The sequence below is a fragment of the Struthio camelus genome, chromosome 7 (genome assembly GCF_040807025.1).
Source record: "Struthio camelus isolate bStrCam1 chromosome 7, bStrCam1.hap1, whole genome shotgun sequence".
Taxonomy (NCBI): domain Eukaryota; kingdom Metazoa; phylum Chordata; class Aves; order Struthioniformes; family Struthionidae; genus Struthio; species Struthio camelus.
Window position 1 is genome coordinate 3829656 of NC_090948.1, and position 16499 is coordinate 3846154.

General features: G+C 44.6%; 1 protein-coding gene across 1 annotated transcript in view; it reads left to right on the forward strand.

Annotated features, from left to right (window-relative positions):
* ADAM12 (ADAM metallopeptidase domain 12) overlaps positions 1 to 16499 on the forward strand; it is a 207543-nt gene that overhangs the window by 103912 nt on the left and 87132 nt on the right. The window contains exons 4-5 of the mRNA XM_068951456.1: positions 4337 to 4415; positions 8082 to 8158. Coding sequence (XP_068807557.1) covers positions 4337 to 4415; positions 8082 to 8158 — 156 coding nt within the window. The remainder of the gene's footprint in view (positions 1 to 4336; positions 4416 to 8081; positions 8159 to 16499) is intronic.

A 16499-nucleotide genomic window follows, 5' to 3' on the forward strand; every position in this document is an offset into this window, starting at 1 on the left:
ATATTGGGAGATGCATCGCGACAGTAACATCTGTTAGAACGCAAAGTAATCTCCCTTTGAACGTGGTGGACTCAGCACTGCTTTTGACATTTGAAACTAGAGGAGGCAAAACTAATTTGACCTACAGCGTACTTGGCTTTCAGGGAGGCAGTCTGTGTGATCCACTAGATTTTTCCCATCTCTAATGTCTGTGACTCCGCTGTTCTGACACCCCCTGGGTGATGAAGTATCATTATAACCTTTTGAAATAATATATTGGTGCTTGGAGAAGACAGAGTGATTTTCTCATTTGTGAGTAAGACGCACACAATGTTAAATTACCATTCCTGTTATTAAGTGGATTGAGTAAAGAGTCTGGTATATTTAAAACAGGATATTTCCCCCCTCCCAAGCAAACCACCCAAGACTCTGCATCATGGCGGGGGGGAGTGGGAAGGGAAGGGTTAGAAGTTTAAATACTGTTCATCGTATTCCCTGGGGCTTAGGTGAGCGGAAGCTGTTTGACACCTGAAAATGTTTCAGCAAATTTGACAGGTAAGTTTTGTACTGATTTACAGCAGAGAAGGAAGCCGGTGCTGTACCTGTCGTAGATCAGTATGGGTAAAATTTGTCATCCTGGGCCTTAGAAGCGTCTACGTGTTAGTTCAACTCTGGGAAACGTGGGCAGATCTATGGTACGGGCAAACGCAGTGTCTGAATACATAAGTAATTTAGCTCAAGAATCCTGCTTTTGCATCTTCAAAGAATTAATTAGAAAATTGTGATGTTGCTTTAACTGATTTTTTTTAATCCTATCCAGCGGTTGATGCAGTTCCTGATGGCATTTATTTCCACTTCTTCATGCCATACAAAAAATTGATAATGGTCTGGCACTGCTGAGCACTGTAGCTGACGGTATTTGAAACTCTAGACGTGGTGATGAATTGCACTATGATATATTAATGTTATTTTGATCCCTGCTCTTTAAAAATTACATTGATCCAATTAGGTTAAGTAGCTTGCCATCCAAATTAATTTACTTTCATCTATTAATCTCCTTTGCTGTGAGTCAGAAACAGAAATGTAAATCAATTTATTACATTATGCATCTTTTGGAAGGAGGCAATTAAATTACCTAACAGATACATATGTTGAATTTGTTGTTCAATATGTTAAACATTCCTGCCATAATTAGAAATTCAAGTGCACCACTCCTGGTTGTGGAATTGGAGTGCTTGTTGCACTTAGTTTTGGTAACCTTTCAAGAAATGCCTTTACATGTCTTGCCATTCCCAGATACTAATGCTACATGTTTATTCTGCTGCATAGCTTTTAAGATATTAGACATTTTGAAAGTGGGACAGCAGCTTCTTTCCCTGCCAGGCATTGTTTGACTCGCTGGCAGCATGTCTTCCTCCGGCTTGCTCTCAGACTAGTACCAGCACCGTACGTGGTGGAAAAGCAAACAGAGGCCTTAGCAATAATGTCCTAGTTACTAAACTGAAAGAGCATTAATACAGATTCCTGAAAAACTTTCTCATGTTCTAGAGGCCTGTCAGCTGTACATGAAATTTCCATGATTCGAACCTACTTTGGCTGCTACATGAGGGCATACTTTTTACTTTATTGGGGTTGGTCCAACAGTGGGACTCCATCATCTTTGCAAACTTAGCCAGCCCTCCCTTTGCCTCACTAGGAATCCTTCTGTTCAGCTGGTATTTTTGTCAAGCTAGATAAAAACCTTTATCCTGATGGAACATGCTGGCTAGGGGAACTGCTGATAGCAGCACTGGGAATTTGTTTACCTCCTGTATTTCCTGTTTAGTAACTAGAAGTATCCTTGAAAGACACAAAAGCAAATGAAGCATTGATGTAAAGGAATAAGACCCCATGGCTGGAAACTGAACATTGACAAGTTCAAGCTGGATGTGAAGTGCAGTGTTTTTGCATTGGGTGTTGTCAACGGTTTAAAGCGCACCAGGCTTGTGGTAGTTTCTTCATCATGGGAAATCTAGACAAGAGCTCTATGTACTAAGAAAATGAACAATCTTCTTCCACCATAGTTATTGTACTAGGAGCAGGGATTAATCAAGTCAAATGACCTATGTAATGTGGGAGGTCAGATTGCTGATCACAGTGCTCCCTTCTGGCATTAAAATCCATGAATCTATGAAATATTTTCTAAACTTGTGCCTAAGGGTAGAACTAACAGAAGCAGAAAGGTCACCTTTGTCATCACTGTTGTCAACCACTTTGGAAATAGCAGAACACAAACCAAATTTATTGCTCAATCACTTCGCCCTTATCCTACATCTGTTACCCTATCCCTTTGCCTGTATTTTGTCCCATTAAATACAAATTGCTCTGGTATCCTAAGTGAAATCCCATCTCCAAATAAGTGCACAGCAAAATTCTGCCAGCTTCAGCAGCAATGGGATCTTTCCTTTTGCCTTTACAAAGGTCATGAACCCGTGCTAAGCACAGACCTTAGCAGGGTTGTTACATAAATAATAATTATAATTAAGAAAGCAGCTGCTCTTTGTCAGAATGAGAATGGCAGTATGGGAATGTAGATACAGCACACTGTATTTCAGGCAGGCTTTCCAGAGGGTGAGATAAACACAGATGCCAAGAGCCATCCGAGACACCATCGGGTATTTGGGATGTCCGTACAGAGCTGGTTGGTGGAATATCTAGGGCATCTGAATTGATACTAAAGGCTTGTTTAGTCAACCAAATCCTGCTCTAGGTATGGTGGATGGCTAAGATCCAGAGCAGTTCTTGTACAACTCACCAAACATTGCTGTGTTTTAACATTTGATACCTGTTAATATGCTGGTATTTCCTACAAGCTGGAAAATGTCAAGTGAGAACCTATGCTTGAATACCTATTGTACTGGTTTTTGCTATCTTTGTTTTTTTTCTTTGCCATTTCCTTCTTTGTTTTGCCTTGTTTCATTCACCTTTTTTCTCTTCTACCTTAAGATATGGGCTTTTTGAGATGGGTTCTCTCTCCCATAAGTGTATATCCACTTCATAGCACAACGAGGACCTGATCTTGACTGAGCTGTTGGATGTTAATGTAATGCAAATAAACCATGACAGTAATGAAAATGAAATGTTTGTTCATGTTCTGGTGTTAACGTTCATACACAGTGCAAGAAATATGTACTGAGACTTCACTAGTTCACACAGTATATATGCAAGAGTACAACATTCAGCATACTTCAAAAGAAAGGGCCTGGTCTATTCAAATGAACATCTCAAAGGAGAAAAGTGTCTCTGAAATGGAGCAGAACATTTTGAAAACCTATGCCAAAGATTTTCAGTAGTCTGAATTCTGCAATTCACAGGGGGCGACAGTGACATTTAGTTTTGATTCGTTCTATATAGTGCTTTTGCATTTTCACTAAAAGGTTGGTCAAAATCAAGCACATTTGTGTTGAGAGCTATAGCTTACAGACTCTCACCTATGCTGAGAGTCAGTGTAAGTATTTATTCTTGCCTCTGACCTTGTTAGAAATGCTTTTAGGTAAGGAACCGAGAAATAGATCACTAGCAAGGCTTTAAAGAGAATGAGCAGAGGCCGCTTTCCCCATTCCATGAGTTTGCTACATGGGGAAATTTTACGTAATTATCACACACAAGCTCTTCTCTGGATGCTTCTGGAAACCTGGAATAGCAGGTCAAAATTCTTGGTGTTGTTGCCAAGCTAGGAGGGGAGGTGTGGAGTGAACGAGAACAAAATATCTCATCGTGGACATGGTCTCTCACCATCTCCTGATGTATCAGTTTGGCTCATTAAAGCTCCATTCCTGAATATCCTTTTCAGGAAGTCAGGATAAATCCAATAGTCCAATTCCTGTAATTTTTATTGAGTGTTTTTCCTTGAATGTTGACAGAAGAAGTTTGTTTCATTTGCTTGAACTAAACTAGTCTTTGGGTGGTCACTTGCTGATGAGTACAGCACATTATATAGTGAAATGAGTAATGCAGGGAAAACGTTTTCCTTTTCCAAAACCACCATTACTTAACAATGTCTTGATTTCAGATTTAGTATGAAATGTGTTGAAAATTACATGGAAGAGTCAATACTGAGATGTGCTGACATACAGCCCTCATTTGGAAGAGAAAACAGTCTGCACAAGCTTGTAGTCTTTTTGCAATTAATGAAGAAAGGGCTTACGTGGTAGAACTTCAATATTTGGAGTTGTATTTTCCATTATTTCACACACAGTTCTGGTAGTCACTGTATCATTAATGTCAAACTTTTATTGCTATCTCAAATGGAAGCATGAAAGGACAAAGTCAAGGTGATGTGGCCTAACATTAAATGCGTGCTCTATTTTCTTTTTAGGGGCCTGTTAGCCAGCAGCTTCACAGAAACACACTATTTGAAAGATGGCACTGATGTGGTTCTCTCGCGCAATTACACGGTAAGGTTGATGTTTCGTGGGGTAGGTGATGCTTCATCGTTAAAACCCAGGGTGCTCTCTGCCAGGATCTGAGCCACAGGATGAGAGAGCTAAATGTGTGATCTTCTCTTATTGTTGCCTTTGGTACCTTTTGGACTGCTGTGATTCTACACATGAATTTATAGGGAGAGACTTTAAAGGGAAGCTGTGGGGTTTTAACCGGGTGGCTGTTAAAATCTGTAAGATTTATTCAGCTTCTTGGAAACATACCCATTAAAATTTTATAATAAGTTGCAAGCAGCCATTGGTGAACAGTTAAGGAGGGAAGTCCTAGTTCAGTTAGAAAGAAATATCTGATTTCTGTAGTGCAGAAGCTCACATCAGAGAATTTAACAGCATGGGTGGCTTTCTGCATTGCAGAAGCCTTGGCTGAGCTTTGGGGGAGGGGGCTGTTTGTTTGGATTTATTTTTTAAAACACACCATAGGACTATTTCATACATACATATACATATATAAAAATATATATATACACACACAAACAGACACACATATACACATGCATGTATGTATGTGTGTGTGTATATATCTCTATCTCCCTGGCTAATGTGCTCCTTGTTAAAATCAGCACAAAATGCTTTTTATGATAAATAATGTAAACTGCTTTTTATAAATAAAAACACTTTAATGCACTAAAGTTTTTGTCCTCTGACAGTATGAATGCCTTAATTAGAAACAATGCAGCAAGTGACTTAAATTGCAAAGTTTATCTTTTATCTGCCTAAGTAGTTCCAGCTCCTGTGGAGTATTTGTTATCTTGCGTTATTTATTTATTGACTGCGCCAGTGGAGGCATCGTGCTTCATGTTCCCATCCATAATGGGCTTTGCTGATGTCAGTGAAAGGCATATTTCTATGCATAGCATCTTAACTCTGAAGAAGCGTCTTTGTTAAAACTCTGGACCCCCTAAGCGAAGCAATAACTTGTGAAAGTTTTCAGTGTTTTCCTGTTGCTGGATGGTCATATCTTGTTCCCAGCTGGTGCAGTAAAAAAATAGTCCTTCACTTTAGGGACAGGAAGACTGCATAGACTCCTTAAGGAAGTAAAAGAAGAGGAACAATGCACAGAGCTCTTTGTCAGCTTAATCATGACTATGTTTACTTCTAATGGTAGACCAGGCTTTCTCTCAAAAAAAAAGAAAACATCTATTTTGGTAACAGCAGTAAGTCATGAATAATGCTAACGTTTTGTTGCCTAAGAGATTTTTTTTTTGGAGACCAGTGAATTCATTTTTGATCAAATACTGCAATATTGTTTAGAGAAGATAAGTCTCTGTGGTTTTATTTGTATATGTCTTTTTCACCAAGGACATGAATGTAGTCTGTAGTTGAAATCAAACCCAATTTCCCACTGTAAAACTGCTTATTCAAATTGTGCTTGGAAGTGGGTGCCAAGTCAGGTTTGGGCAGTTGCAGTTAACGCGCGTGTTAATGTCAGGTGGGAGATATCCAGGTTATTTTTCTGCTTGTAACACGTGAAAAATTTCTCAAAAGCTGTCCACAGATTAATCATTGCTTGATGATCTGCAATAAGGCTAGAGTGCTGTTTTAAGCGTGACAAATCAGCCATAGTCATTATTTGTTTTTAGCATTTGCTTACATCCCTTTTACATACTAGCTTATGAGAATAAAAAGCTTTTGATAGGCGAAAAAAAATCCTGTGGTGCGGTGGACTTACTGAGCTAAAAATCAGTTTCCTGCCAGTCCCGTTGCAGGACACGCTGCGATAAGTTTGCCCGTTGGGGTGCTGAACTTGAGGGAACTTTGGCATCGCACTGCGTGTGGATCTCTGCGAAGCTGCAGAAGGGGCTACCGCAAGGTGCTCAGGGTTAATAAAAATGACAGGTTGTGTATGGAGACGGGAAGAAATCAGAGTCTTTGCCATAGTTCACTCTTTGATAAAGACAGCTGCACTTCAGCAGCAACCAGCCTGCTGCTAGATGTGAGATCGCCCTTCCTGTTTCCAAAGTACTTGCAAAGTGCTTTGGTTAACACCATTGGAATTAAACACCTGAACGGGCTTCTTAAAAACTCTGATCCGCCTTTCTGCCATATCCTTACTTTAAGTGGTATAAGTAAACCTACTGTATTTATATTTTTAGGCTGTATCAGTGTCATTGTATGAGATGCAGTTTGTTTACTTGGGGGGGTGTAATTTTTTTCTTTGTTACCAACTAAATGACTGTAACTGCTAATATTAAAATAAAATTAAGTAGCATACTCATGCTGAAAACTTAGATGTCCATAGCAATTGTGACTGGAGCACTCATCCCAAGAAAATTCAGGCTATGATTGCCTCCCTTTTGTTGTGACTTTGTCCTTGCTAATGTGTTACTTGACCTTTATGTGCACAGATGATAAAAATACCCAAAGGTAAAACACTATTACCCTGTTTCTGTCAGTCCATTCACTGAGAACAGCTATTGAGTTGTATTTAGAATATCAGATGTTGCTGTTCTGTGTTTAGTTGCTCATGTTGGAAATAAAAAATGCTCTCAACAAGTATTTTTCATGGTACAGTCTCATCTGCAGAAAATTCATATCTGAATTATTCCATCCTGCCCCAGCTTTTTCATGGTTATTGCTTTCATTAACAAAATCAAGGTGGTCCATAGAAATCTTTTATGTGAGGCTTTGTAACTGAAAACCATGCCCCAACACTGAAAAGGTTAATTAATGCAGCTAGATAGATGTGAATGAACCGAGCAATAAAAAGGCACAGTGAGGTGACTGTCAGGTTGAAGCATGAGCACTAATAAGACAGCAACCTTTTACAATAGTGTTTTCAATTTCCAGGTGGCATTCAAAGGAGCCATGAGAAAAGAAATGCTGGACATGACACAATCATTACTTTCCCGCCAGTCACATAGTTGGGAATGTAATATAACCTTTAGTCAACAACAAAATTAACCTTGATTCCAGACAGATACGTATATGTGCTGAGAAAGTACCTCTGTTGTGGTTGCCTTTTGCAAGCTGTGGATTATTAAGGAAATACAATAACCTAGCCACAAAATGAAATTGGATTGTTGCCTCTTAAAATAGGAGACCCTCTTATTCTTGGTTGTGCTTAATAACATACAGCCACTCAGTTGGGTAATTCAATAAAAGGTTTCCTTTCCAACATGCTTCTCTTCCCCTTCATTTGCTCTGTGAGTTTTTTCAAACTAGAGGGTTGGGATTGGCTTTATTTTACTTCCCTTTATACATAGCTATCTCCTATAGACATATACAGATGTAAATTACCTTCTATAAAAATATATATGTCTATAGGAAATAGTAAAATGTGTCAGTTGATTTGTTCTGATTATTGACTTTAAAAATATTCCGTAACTTAACCTTTTTCACTGTGTTGTTTAGAGCTATCATAGTCATGCATTTTAAACACTGTTGACCCTGTGAAAAAAAATCCCTCTGGGGTTTGAAAACACCCCAGCTTTTGCACAGTGAATCCTTTAGGCTATTAAGTACGGTGAATATTTAGTGGAGGCAGGAAAGATGCTGTCAGTTTAGTTCTGAATGTTGTAGCCCAAATTAAAAACAGCTTTAAGATAAAGAGGATGGAAAATTATGAGAAAACAAGGTACTGAGAGAGTTTATGGCTATTGAAATGTCTTCTCTTTTCTTTAGGGTCACTGCTATTACCACGGCAATGTACGAGGGTACCCTGATTCTTCAGTCAGTCTCAGTGCCTGCTCTGGACTCAGGTGAGCTCGTTTTTCAGTAACACTTGAGCTTCCTAAGAAACCACTCTAGCACCTGTTGCATTTTTGTTTCGCCCTTTTAAAAGTGTACCAATATATATTTGTTAAATGTTACTACAGTCTATGTAAAAGCCTTTTCCCTGTAGTTGCCTGGAAGAGGATAATAGAAAAGATGATGCAATATTGGGGTTGTCCATGTGTCCCCCCCTCCCCCCCCCCGCCCAAAGTCCTACTGCCCGTACTGGTCTATGTGCTTTTCGGGCAGCATGGTGCTTGCTGTATGTTTAGGCTGTCCAGTCCTCTGAGCTGCTCTGCTAGTAAGGGCAGGAACTCGTGCATCATCCGGCAGCATTAGGAGAACTGCTTCTAAATGCGGCTGTGCAGCTCAATAAATTGTGTTCATGGCAGGTATGATGTTTAGCATTAGTATTTTAGCTACTTGTTAACAGAAAAGTAACATTCACATTGTTGAAAGCAAAATCTCTTCAGAGTTTGAGAAAGGAAGGGGCTGACAATGTTTTAAATATACAATGGCCACAGTTCAGGAAACAATTATCTTCCTTACTTGGACAATCAGAGAGTGGTATTTACTCACAGAGCTGTTCCAAATCACAGTAATTAACTGTAAATTGGCTCTAGAGTTCTCCCTGGAAAGCCCAGTTTTCCTGTCAGATTTCCAGCTGTCTCAACCTTTTCTGGGTTTGTTTAATTTATCTGCAAACAGCATGAGTAGCTGGAGTCTTTTTTCCCTTGATTTTACATTTTCTGTGACAGTAGTATTGTCAAGGCCCTTTATACGGGAGCTCTGGGACGAATAGCAGCAGAGAGAATAAACCATTTGCTACCAGGACTCCTCTCCCTGCTGGAGGGACCCTCTTGCTATGGCTGGGAGGTTCCAGGGGTGCATTCCAACAAGGAGAGGTTTTTGTGGGTGCTTGGTTATGCGTCTGGCATCTTCTGCAAGCTTCCTCTAATTAACCCATTCTAGGGGCTACGGCAGTCAGCATTAGCCAGTCCTTCTCACAGCGTGCGGAAAAATAGTGCAGTGCTCTCAGTATTTTGGTCACTGGTAAAGCGATTGCATTGCTGCACAGTCCACAGAGGTAGGGAAAATCTGCCCTGTGTGAAACAGGGTCTGTACCAATGAGCGCAGCCAACAGAGGCAGCGAACAGACGCAGCAGTTTGCACGACAGTGTCTGGGCTCTGCCTGGGCCTTTTGTGGGCCTTGTTGGAAGTTGTGGAGACTTTCTGGGGACCCCCGAGGAACTAGACGGTGCTTGCTGCTAGCAGGAAGGGAGAGCTGGGCAAGGACTCCTGCAGGGGACCTTGACTTAACTTCTCCTGGGAAGTTCTAGCTAGGTGGGGCTGCTGCTAACGAGCTCCCTGGGCTGCCCTGGTCAGAGGGAGTTGGGGCTTTTGTTTCAGGTGGCTCCTGATTGGGTGGGTCAAGCACCCTTGTGAGTCACTGCTAGGCAGAGGCCTATATAAGAGCCAGGCCTAGACTGCAGCTCCCAGAGTGCAGCTAACAGAGGCAGTGAACAGACGCAGTAGTTTGTGCAGAAGGGTGCCAGAAGGCAAAGAAGGCACCTCTCCATTTTGCACAGTGGTGTGTCCTTCCCCAGGGCATGGTCATGACACGCCGCAGAGCACGTTCCCCAGTGGCTGCTGGAGGTGCTGCATCGGCTGTGTCTGAGGCTTCAACCCAGACAGACCCTCAGACAGCAGATGCAGCTCTGCAGGTGTCAGGCTGCAGGCAGTGCCTGGGGCCTCTCCGCGAGGCCTGGGCTGACAGTCAGCTCTCCTGTGCGAGGTGTGCTGTGGTTGACCAGTTGTGTCACCAGATAAAGGAGTTACGGGAGGAAGTTAGTAGGCTGCATAGCATCCGAGAGGATGAGTGGGAGATTGACAGGGCGTTCTCGGAGACTGTTCAGCTCCGGGAGTCCCCTGCCCCCACTGCAGTGGAGTTGTCAGAGGGCTCAGCACTGTGTGTAAAGGAAGAGGGCTGGAAGCTGGTGACCTCTCGTAGAAGGAGAAAGGCTCTTGCTCTTCCTCAAGACTTACTCTTGAAGAACAAGTTTAGTGCCCTCCAAGCTGAGGAGGAGCTGGGCATGGCTCCAAGTGAGGCCACTGGCCTGGCAGACCCTGTGCCGTGCAGGAACCCCCGGAAGAAACGGCGAGTGATTGTTGTGGGTGACTCCCTGCTGCAGGGGACAGAGGCACCTATCTGCCGACCTGATCTCTTGTCCAGAGAGGTTTGTTGCCTGCCAGGGGCTCGAATAAGAGATGTCGTGGAAAGACTGCCAAGGCTTGTCCATGCATCGGACTACTACCCTCTGCTGATCTTCCATGTGGGTGCTAATGACACGAAAGGCAAATTGGAAACCATCAAACGGGACTTCAGAGCTCTGGGAAGGGTGGTGAAGGGTCTGGGAGCCCAGGTTGTTTTCTCCTCAATCTTGCCTGTGAGGGGGAAGGACAGGAGGAGGAGTAGACGAGTTTTCCAAGTTAACAGCTGGCTGCGCCACTGGTGTTGGCAACAGGGCTTTGGTTTCTATGACCATGGGACCCTGTTTGAAGATCAACAGCTGATGGGGAGCGATGGGATCCACCTTACCAAGCGGGGCACGCGTGTCTTTGCCAACAGATTGGCCAGCCTGGTACGGAGGGCTTTAAACTAGGCAAGATGGGGGAAGGGGAGTGGTATAGTGGCAGGGGAGTCAGTAAAACACCGCTCAAGTCAGGATGCCTCCAGCGGGTGCATACAGCCAGGGGAGACAGCATGGGACATGGCTATGGAGGATGCTCTTGCACCTCTCCTGGGAAGCCTGCGTGCTTGACTGGCTCTCTGAAATGCCTGTATACCAATGCACGCAGCATGGGGAATAAGCAGGAAGAGTTAGAGATCTGTGTGCGGTCGCAGGGCCATGATCTCATTGCAGTGACAGAGACATGGTGGGATAGTTCACATGACTGGGATGCTGTCATGGATGGCTATGTGCTTTTTAGGAAAGACAGGCCAGGAAGGCGAGATGGTGGAGTTGCTCTTTATGTGAGGGAGCAACTAGAATGTCTGGAGCTCTGCCTCGGGGTGGATGAAGAGCAAGTTGAGAGCCTATGGGTAAGGATTAAAGGGCAGGGTAACATGGGTGACACTGTGGAGGGGGTCTACTACAGGCCACCTGACCAGGAGGAAGTCGTCGATAAGGCCTTCTACCGACAGCTGGAAGTAGCCTCATGATCACAGGCCCTGGTTCTCATGGGAGACTTCAACCACCCTGACATCTGTTGGCAAGACAGCACAGCTAGGCACAAACAGTCAGAGAGGTTCCTGCAAAGCATTGATGATAATTTCTTGACTCAGGTGGTGGAGACGCCAACGAGGAGAGGTGCAATGCTAGACCTTGTCCTAACGAACCAAGAAGGTCTAGTTGGAGAGGTGAAGGTTGGGGGCAGCCTTGGCTGCAGTGACCATGAGATGGTGGAGTTCAGGATCCTACGAGGAGGGAGCAGGACAATGAGTAGGATTGCAACCCTGGACTTCAGGGGAGCTGACTTTGGCCTCTTCAGGGACCTACTTAGGGGAATCTCCTGGGGTAGGGCCCTAGAAGGAAGAGGGGTCCAAGAAAGCTGGTTAATATTCAAGCATCACTTCCTCCAGGCTCAAGATCAGTGCATCCCTCTGAGGAAGAAGTTGAGCAAAGCAGGCAGGAGACCTGCCTGGATGAGCAAGGAACTCCTGGCCAAACTCCAGCAGAAGAAGGAAGTGTACAGAATGTGGAAAAGGGGCCAGGCCACTTGGGAGGAATACAGGGACGTTGTCAGAGCGTGCAGGGATGCGACAAGGAAGGCTAAGGCCCAGCTGGAATTAAATCTGGCAAGGGATGTCAAGGACAACAAGAAGGCCTTCTTCAAATACATCAATAGCAAAAGGAAGACTAGGGAAAACGTGGGCCCGCTGCTGAATGGGGCGGGTGCCCTGGTGACGAAGGATACAGAGAAGGCAGAGTCGCTGAATGCTGCCTTTGTTTCAGTCTTCACTGCTAAGGCCAGTCCTGAGGAATTCCAGACCTTGGAGACAAGAGAGGAAGGCTGGAGAAAGGAAGACTCTCCCTTGGTGGAGGAGGATCAGGTTAGAGATCTTTTGTCCAAACTTGACATCCATAAATCCATGGGCCCCGATGGGATGCACCCACGAGTGCTGAGGGAGCTGGCGGATGTTATCGCTAGGCCACTCTCCATCATCTTGGAAAGGTCCTGGAGATCAGGAGAGGTGCCTGAGGACTGGAAGAAAGCCAACGTCACCCCACTCTTCCAAAAGGGCAAGAAGGAGGAGCCAGGAAACTACAGGCCTGTCAGCCTCTCCTCCATCCCTGGAAAGGTGATGGAACAGCTCCTCCTGGAGGTCATCACTAAGCATCTGGAGGACAAGAAGGTGATCAGGAGTAGTCAGCATGGATTCACCAAAGGGAAATCATGCTTGACCAATCTGATAGCCTTCTATGACGGAATGACTGGCTGGGTGGATGAGGGCAGAGCAGTGGATGTTGTCTACCTGGACTTCAGCAAGGCTTTGGACACTGTCTCCCGTCACATCCTTCTAGGTAAGCTCAGGAAGCGTGGGCTGGATGAGTGGCCAGTGAGGCGGATTGAGAGCTGGCTGGATGGCCGAGCTCAGAGGGTTGTGGTGAATGGCGCAGAGTCAAGTTGGAGGCCTGTGGCTAGTGGTGTCCCCCAGGGGTCAGTCCTGGGTCCAGTCTTGTTCAATATATTCATCAGTGACCTGGAGGAAGGGACAGAGTGCACCCTAAGCAAATTTGCTGATGATACTAAACCGGGGGGAGAGGCTAACACAGCAGAAGACTGTGCTGCCATTCAGAGGCGTCTGGACAGGCTGGAGAGGTGGGCAGAGAGGAACCTCATGAAGTTCAGCAAAGGCAAGTGCAGGGTCCTGCACCTAGGCAGGAATAATCCCATGCACCACTACAGGTTGGGGGTTGACCTCCTGGAAAGTAGCTCTGCAGAGAAGGACCTGGGAGTGCTGGTGGACAACAAGTTAAGCATGAGGCAGCAGTGTGCCCTTGTGGCCAAGAAGGCCAATGGTCTCCTGGGGTGCATTAGGCAGAGTGTTGCCAGCAGGTGGAGGGAGGTGATCCTGCCCCTCTCCTCAGCCCTGGTGAGGCCTCACCTGGAGTACTGTGTCCAGTTCTGGGCTCCCCAGTGCAAGAGAGACATGGCACTCCTGGAGAGAGTCCAGCAGAGGGCTACCAAGATGATTAGAGGGCTGGAGCACCTCTCCTAGGAAGAAAGACTGCAAGAGCTGGGCCTGTTCAGCCTGGAGAAGAGAAGATCGAGAGGCGATCTCATCAACGTGTACAAGTATCTGAAGGGGGGGTGTCAAGAGGATGAGGCCAGCCTCTTCTCCGTGGTGCCCAGCAACAGGACAAGAGGCAATGGGCAGAAACTGAAGCACAGGAAGTTCCACCTGAACCTGAGAAAGAACTTCTTCACTGTGAGGGTGACAGAGCATTGGAACAGGTTGCCCAGAGAGGTGGTAGAGTATCCTTCCCTGGAGATATTCAAAACCCGTCTGGATGTGATCCTGGGCAATATGCTCTAGGTGACCCTGCTTGAACAGGGAGGTTGAACTAGATGATCTCCAGAGGTCCCTTCCAACCTAAACCATTCTGTGATTCTGTGTTTTGTTCCAGAGCTACTTAGAAAATGAAGACCTCTCAACAGAAACGACTCTTGTCGGCATTAAATGCATTTTCTTTCTTCTTAAATTTACTCATTCTCTCCTTAGGCTCACAGAGTGTGCTCACAGTCATTTCCTTGTATTAGCTAGCCAGATATGGCAAGGCAACGTACGCTGACAGTGACATTTTTCTCTCATCTGGCACTGTTGAAAATAAATTCCCAAAGTACAAGCTGACAGTATGAGACTTCTTCCCCACAGAACAAGTGTAGCAGCATTTTTGTCAGTACAAGCTTTCATAAGCTTCCCTATCAATGCATGTTTTTCTCTAGCAGGAGAACGGAGGATGAGGGTATATCTCAGTATCCGTGCCCATTTAACTGCTGCATTCACTGCTGAGGCTAGTCAGGAGAGTGTCCATGAGTGATAATAGTCTTGTGATAAAAGTGCCTGTTCACTTACTCCACAAAACTCATTTCACAGCTTGGTAGCCAATAGTAATAACTTCCAGTCATTATCTGTGCTTGATTTGAGCCAGGGATGTCTAGTGGAAAGGCTACATAATGTACTGCCAGCTCCTTTCACCATCCAGGCCCTCTCATTAAAACTAATTAGGAATAAAAGGCCAGGTAGAATGAAATCCTAAGTACCTGCAGTGAAGTCCTGAGAGCTCTAAGCATCTTTCAGAATCAGGCCCAGAGGTCACAGTATACCTCTTCCACCAAAACATTTTTGATAAGATATTATTGTAGCAATCAATATGTCCCTTGAGAATTTAGGTGGAAAGATTTACTGCACGTGATCGAATCTGAAATAATATGAGAAGAAATAGGACAGTTCAAACTAATTCACAGCTTACTTATCTGGCAACTTCTCTGGTATTATAGCTTGAAATGATAGTTATGTGTATGAAAACTTTGTAAGGGTGCAAAAGATACTTGAAAAATATGTAGGAGTTTCAGAGCTAGCACAGTCACACAGTGATGTTCTGTGTCTTGAGACTAATTTTAGTTTATCTGATATTCAGGCTGGAATTCAAAAAGAGTGAAGGCAGGCACTCCACTTCCTTGCACAGTGACTCAGGAGAGCTGGATGTCTAAGGAAGGGATTAAACAGCAAGCCTGGGTGCTGTCTGGAGAGGTGCCTAAGCCAGCTGGAGGTGAAGGAGAGGGTCCCTGAAAGCCAGCTGTCTCCCAGGCTGCGATCCACCGCTCTTGATTCCTGGGAGGGTGTCCTTGTCCCTGACTGGCTGGGGAAGGGACTCTTGTTTTTTCCACCGCGTGGAAAGGACTGCAGGCTGCAGGGGGAAAGAATAAAGATACCAGACAGAGCACGACCAGGAGCCCTAGGTGGGGCAGTCCCTGGGGAGCAGCCCTTTCGCTAGCCAAAGCTAGTGGAAGGAAACACTGGTCTAGTTCTCAGAGAGTCTGTTCCTGGCTTTGTGACAGTTTCTAAGTCAATTGGACAAATCCCTCAGCCTTTTTCAGTCTCAGTTGCTCCATCTGTGAAATTCATTTAATGAATCTTGCCTATCTCACATGGCTGTTGTGTGAGGCTAAAGTTTTAAGTGCCTTGAAAACATCTAATGAAAGGAAGCGCAAGCTGTTAGCTCATTGAAATCTCAGAGCCCTAATATCCTCCCACTCTCACTGGACAGGCGTCTTGGGCATCGTTCCATGTGTGGAGGGGTAGGAATCATGTCTTTTCCCCCAGATTAGGAGAGTTCATTAAAAAACATGAAACTAGTCCCGAAGAACAGATTCCACATTTTAGAGTGCTCTCAAGCCTGAGTGCTCAGCAGTAGTCAAAAAGCAAAAAGGATCATAGGAATTACTGAGACAGAAATAGAGAATAGAACAAAAGCCATCGTTACCACTTAATAATTCCATACTGCACTCACATCTTGAATTCTGCATGCAGTTCTTGTGGTGCCCTCTCCATCCCCATCTCAAAAAAAGGAAGCATTGTATCTAGAGAAGGTACAGAGAAGGGCAAAAGTGATGATCAAAGATATGAGCAGCTTTTATTCAAGCACAGAAAATGGATGAGGATTCGTCAGTTTTGAAAAGAGATGACGGAGAAAGGGGGCATGGTGAAACTAGGTTAATGCCATGCTGAGTAGGGGGCAATTGCTGAATATGTTTCATAACCCCAAAATTAGAGGCATCATATGAAACTTGGGAGCAAATAACAGTACTTCATCACCTAATGAAGCTGTAGAAGTCACTGTCAGAAGTGGCTGTCAATGTCAGAAGCATCAATAGATTCAAAACATGATGGGACAGTTTGGAGGGGGGAGGGAAGCCTCTCCAAGACTATCAAACCCAAGGATGTCCCCAGCTCTCAGGGTGTCAGAGCTGGGAGTACAGGCTGGGGCATGCTTGTGCTGTTCTTGCACTCTTCCCCTAAGTCCCTGCTGCTGGCCACAATCAGAGGCTGCATGCTGGGCGAGAGTGGCTTGGCTCTGACCTGACATCATCACAAAGTTCTTCGTATAGTCTGGACACATGGTTAAGCATTTGAGAGGCATTATTAGCTTATAAATAGGACATGATTAGTCTGCCTATCATGAGCTACAGAAAGAATAAAGTGCGAAATCCACTTAAGACAGGTTTGACTAGTTTACAATTTTCGGGCAGATAGAGAGG